This window comes from Mandrillus leucophaeus, unplaced genomic scaffold (genome assembly GCF_000951045.1).
Source record: "Mandrillus leucophaeus isolate KB7577 unplaced genomic scaffold, Mleu.le_1.0 Scaffold423, whole genome shotgun sequence".
In the NCBI taxonomy this organism is placed as follows: Eukaryota; Metazoa; Chordata; class Mammalia; order Primates; family Cercopithecidae; genus Mandrillus; species Mandrillus leucophaeus.
Window position 1 is genome coordinate 256379 of NW_012104510.1, and position 3485 is coordinate 259863.

The 3485-nt window shown below is 58.7% G+C and overlaps 1 protein-coding gene across 2 annotated transcripts in view; it reads right to left on the reverse strand.

Annotated features, from left to right (window-relative positions):
* ODF3L2 (outer dense fiber of sperm tails 3-like 2) overlaps window positions 1-3485 on the reverse strand; it is a 13866-nt gene that overhangs the window by 3122 nt on the left and 7259 nt on the right. For both annotated transcript variants that reach the window (XM_011993041.1, XM_011993042.1), the window contains one exon: window positions 496-609. In XM_011993041.1, coding sequence (XP_011848431.1) covers window positions 496-609 — 114 coding nt within the window. The remainder of the gene's footprint in view (window positions 1-495; window positions 610-3485) is intronic.

Here is a 3485-nt window from a genome sequence, read left to right on the forward strand (position 1 = left end):
GATGAGTGGATGGGTGGGTGGGTGGATGGGTGGATAGATGAGTGGATGGGTGGGTGGGTGGATGGGTGGATAGATGGGTGAATGGGTGGGTGGATGGATAGATGGATGGGTGGATGGGTGGGTGGGCAGGTGGATGGGAGAAGGGAGTCAGGCAGGTGCCTCAGGTGTGCAGGCAAGCTGTTAGGTGCCTGTGAAGGACATTGCCGATTTGCCACAATCCCCATTCACCTCTCACCTTCTGACACCAAGGCTGGCTGCCCCTGTGGTCGTGTGTGCCCAGGGCCTCCGTGACCCTGACCCACTTCACTCATTCAGTTCCCCCAGCCCCTGTGGGCACTGGAATGGCGGCCCCTCCTCCGTGTCCCTTGGATTTGATCACTCCAAAGACACCGGCATTCGAAGAACTCCAAGGATAAGAGGGAGAGGGAGGACAGGGCAGGAGAGTCGCTGAGACCCCGGAAAGCAGGTCCTCGTGCGGCTGCATAGGGTACTCACCCCGAGACTTGGCCCGGCCCTGCATGGAGTAGGCGGGGGTGCAGCTGCGGCCAAAGCGTGTGACTTTGGGGTCCAAGAAGTAGATGGGGCCCGGGCTGGTGTCCTGAGGTGGTGCTGGGGAGAGGAACCCGGAATGCTGGGAGTGACTCCGAAGACAGTGCCTGCCCCACCTCCCGGCATCAGTGCCGCTGTTGGCCCCGAGACACTCCCACCAGGTCAGAGGCCACCCCAGCCCCATCTCGGAGTGGTCATCCCGGGGGCCCTGAGTTGTGGCTGCCTGAACTGAGTGGCCTCGGGTCCCTGCACTGTCTCAACCAGCTCTTCAGTCTCCTCACAATCGAAGTGCTTCCTGCGTGCTCTGCTCTGCTGCTGTTTGCAGTCCCCTCTGCCCCTCTAACCTCTGCGCAGGTGTGGGCTGGAGAACCAGCTCCTGGGTTTGCTGGAACTGGACATAATTAGGCTGAGTGTGGTGGTACACAACTGTGATCCCAGCGTTTTCGGAGGCCGAGGCAGGAGGGCCACTTGAGCTCAGGACTTTGAGACCAGCATGGGCAACACAGTGAGATCCCGTCCCTTCTAAAAATTTAAAACTTAGCCACGCACGTTGGTAGGCACCTGGGGTCCCAGCTCCTCAGAAGGCTGAAGGGGGAGGATCACTTGAGCCCGGGAGGTTGAGGCTGCAGTGAGCTGTGATCGTGCCGTGGCACTCCAGCCTGGGCAACAGAGCAAGACGGAGTCTCAAAAAAAAACTGTACATAAAGTAAGAGTAACAAGAGCAACTAGGCCCTGAGCCAGCGCCTGGGCTTGTTGGCAAGTCCCATGCTTAAGAGAGGCACTCGGCGTTGGACCACATTTAAATCCAGCAGGGCGTCTCGTGAGCCGGTGACCTTGGCCAAGTCATTTATCCTAAGCCTTATGTTCCTCGTCAGTATGTTGCGAAAATAAAACCATGAGAGGATCTGCAGAAGGGAGCGATCCTGGGGCCTTGCAGTTCGTGACTGGGACCGGTTGCCACGATCGCCATTATTGCCACGCCAAAGTACATCCAGTGACGGATGCCGGGCACCTGCGTGTAGCAGCCTGGCCAGTGTTCACGGCCCCACAGACCGCCTGTGCACACACTCAGTACACGTGGCAGCGAGCCACGGGTGAGGGAAGAAACGTCATCCAAACCTTCGCCCTCCCCTGAGGAGTCCGTGGCACGCAGTGTGGCCCAGACACGGCTCCAGACCTCCCTGCCACAGGCACGAGTACTTGCACACACGCTGTGGTCCCCAAGGCAGGCTCACTGGCCACACTCCAAGGGTGGTCACTGACCCTTAGCCACAGCCTCATCGTTTCTTTGACTGGCAGGAGGGAGGGTGTCTATGTTTAGCCCCTTCCCTAGGCCCAGGGCAAATACAGTCCCCCAGGACTGCAAGAGGCTGGGGAGTTAGAGCATCTCCCTCCATCGCCCAGGCTGGAGAGTGCAGTGGCTCGTGGCTCACTGCAGCCTCCACCTCCTGGGCTCAAGCAATCCTCCCACCTCAGCCTCCTGAACAGTTGGGACCACAGACGCCACCACCACACCCTGCTAATTTTATATTAGAAACCCTTCATCATGGCCAGACACGCTGGCTCCCGCCTGTAATCCCAGCGCTTTGGGAGGCTGAGGCCGTGGATCACGAGGTCAGGAGATCGAGACCATCCTGGATAACACGGTAAAACCCCGTCTCTACTAAATGTACAAAAAATTAACCGGGTGTGGTGGTGGGTGCCAGTGAGCCGAGATCACGCCACTGCACTCCAACCTGGGTGACAGAGCGAGACTCCGTCTCAAAAAAAAAAAGAAAAGAAAAGAAAAATCCCAGATTATGATCCCATCGCCCCTCTGCAGATGCCTGGGCCTCGCTCACATGACCATAGACTCGCCTCAAAGTGCTCACTGTGCAGGGCTTGGCCATCAGGACCCCCCATGCTGAAGCACTGATCTTAGCCTCTGTCCTGCACCTGGAACCTTCCTGCCTTTTCTTCTGCCCTCCCCAACCCCTGGCTCAGTGCCCCGTGAGAAATGAACACACCCCAGATCATCGTGACATTGCTCATCTCTAGACCTCGGCCTACAAAGCATGCTCTGCCTGGAGTTCAGTTCTTCTGAGGGCTCCACCGAACTCCTACTCATCCTACAAAACCCAGATCCCATGCTCCACTTCCAGGGAGCCTATCCTGGGCCTTTGGCAAAGTGTGCACGATTCCCACGCCACCAGGCTCCCCACGCTGTCTCTATCCCAGGAAGTGTCCCGAGACTGGGATTTGAACCTGGGAGCTCAGATCTGTCTGGGTCACAGGCTAAGTTCCTAACCCGGTCCTGGGGACAGGGGATGCTGACGCCTTCACTGGCCTTCTGGGACCCCTTGCAGCTTCCTGAGTCCCAGTGTGGTCTGGGATTTTTGCTCATTCGGAAGGCTGAGAACAGGCTGCTGTCCTGCCCCTCCTCCAGCCAACCCTCCCAGCAGGCCTCTGTCCATATGAACCAAACTCCCCACACAAGACCCTTCCGACCACACTCCCAGCCCAGCTGGGACCTTGGAGCAGTGGTAGAAAATGGAGGGATGGAATTTGGGAGCACTGATGGAGGGATGGAATTTGGGAGCACTGATGGAGGGATGGAATTTGGGAGCACTGATGGAGGGATGGAATTTGGGAGCACTGATGGAGGGGTGGAATTTGGGAGCACTGATGGAGGGGTGGAATTTGGGAGCACTGGGATCCGCTGGCCCGTGCTAGCAGCACCACTAATGCACACCAGCAGCTCCCTGTGCACCAGGCGCGGTCCACGCCTGAGCCACGTCACCCGTCAGAGCCCATCGCAGCCACTGCACCCATTCTAGACAGCAGCAAGCACCACAGGGCAAGGCCACCAGCCCATGGCACAGCGAGCCAGTGCACTCCTTGCCTGCCCTCCTGCCGTGCCTGCCTTCCCGCGGTGCTGCCCTCCTGCCGTGCCTGCC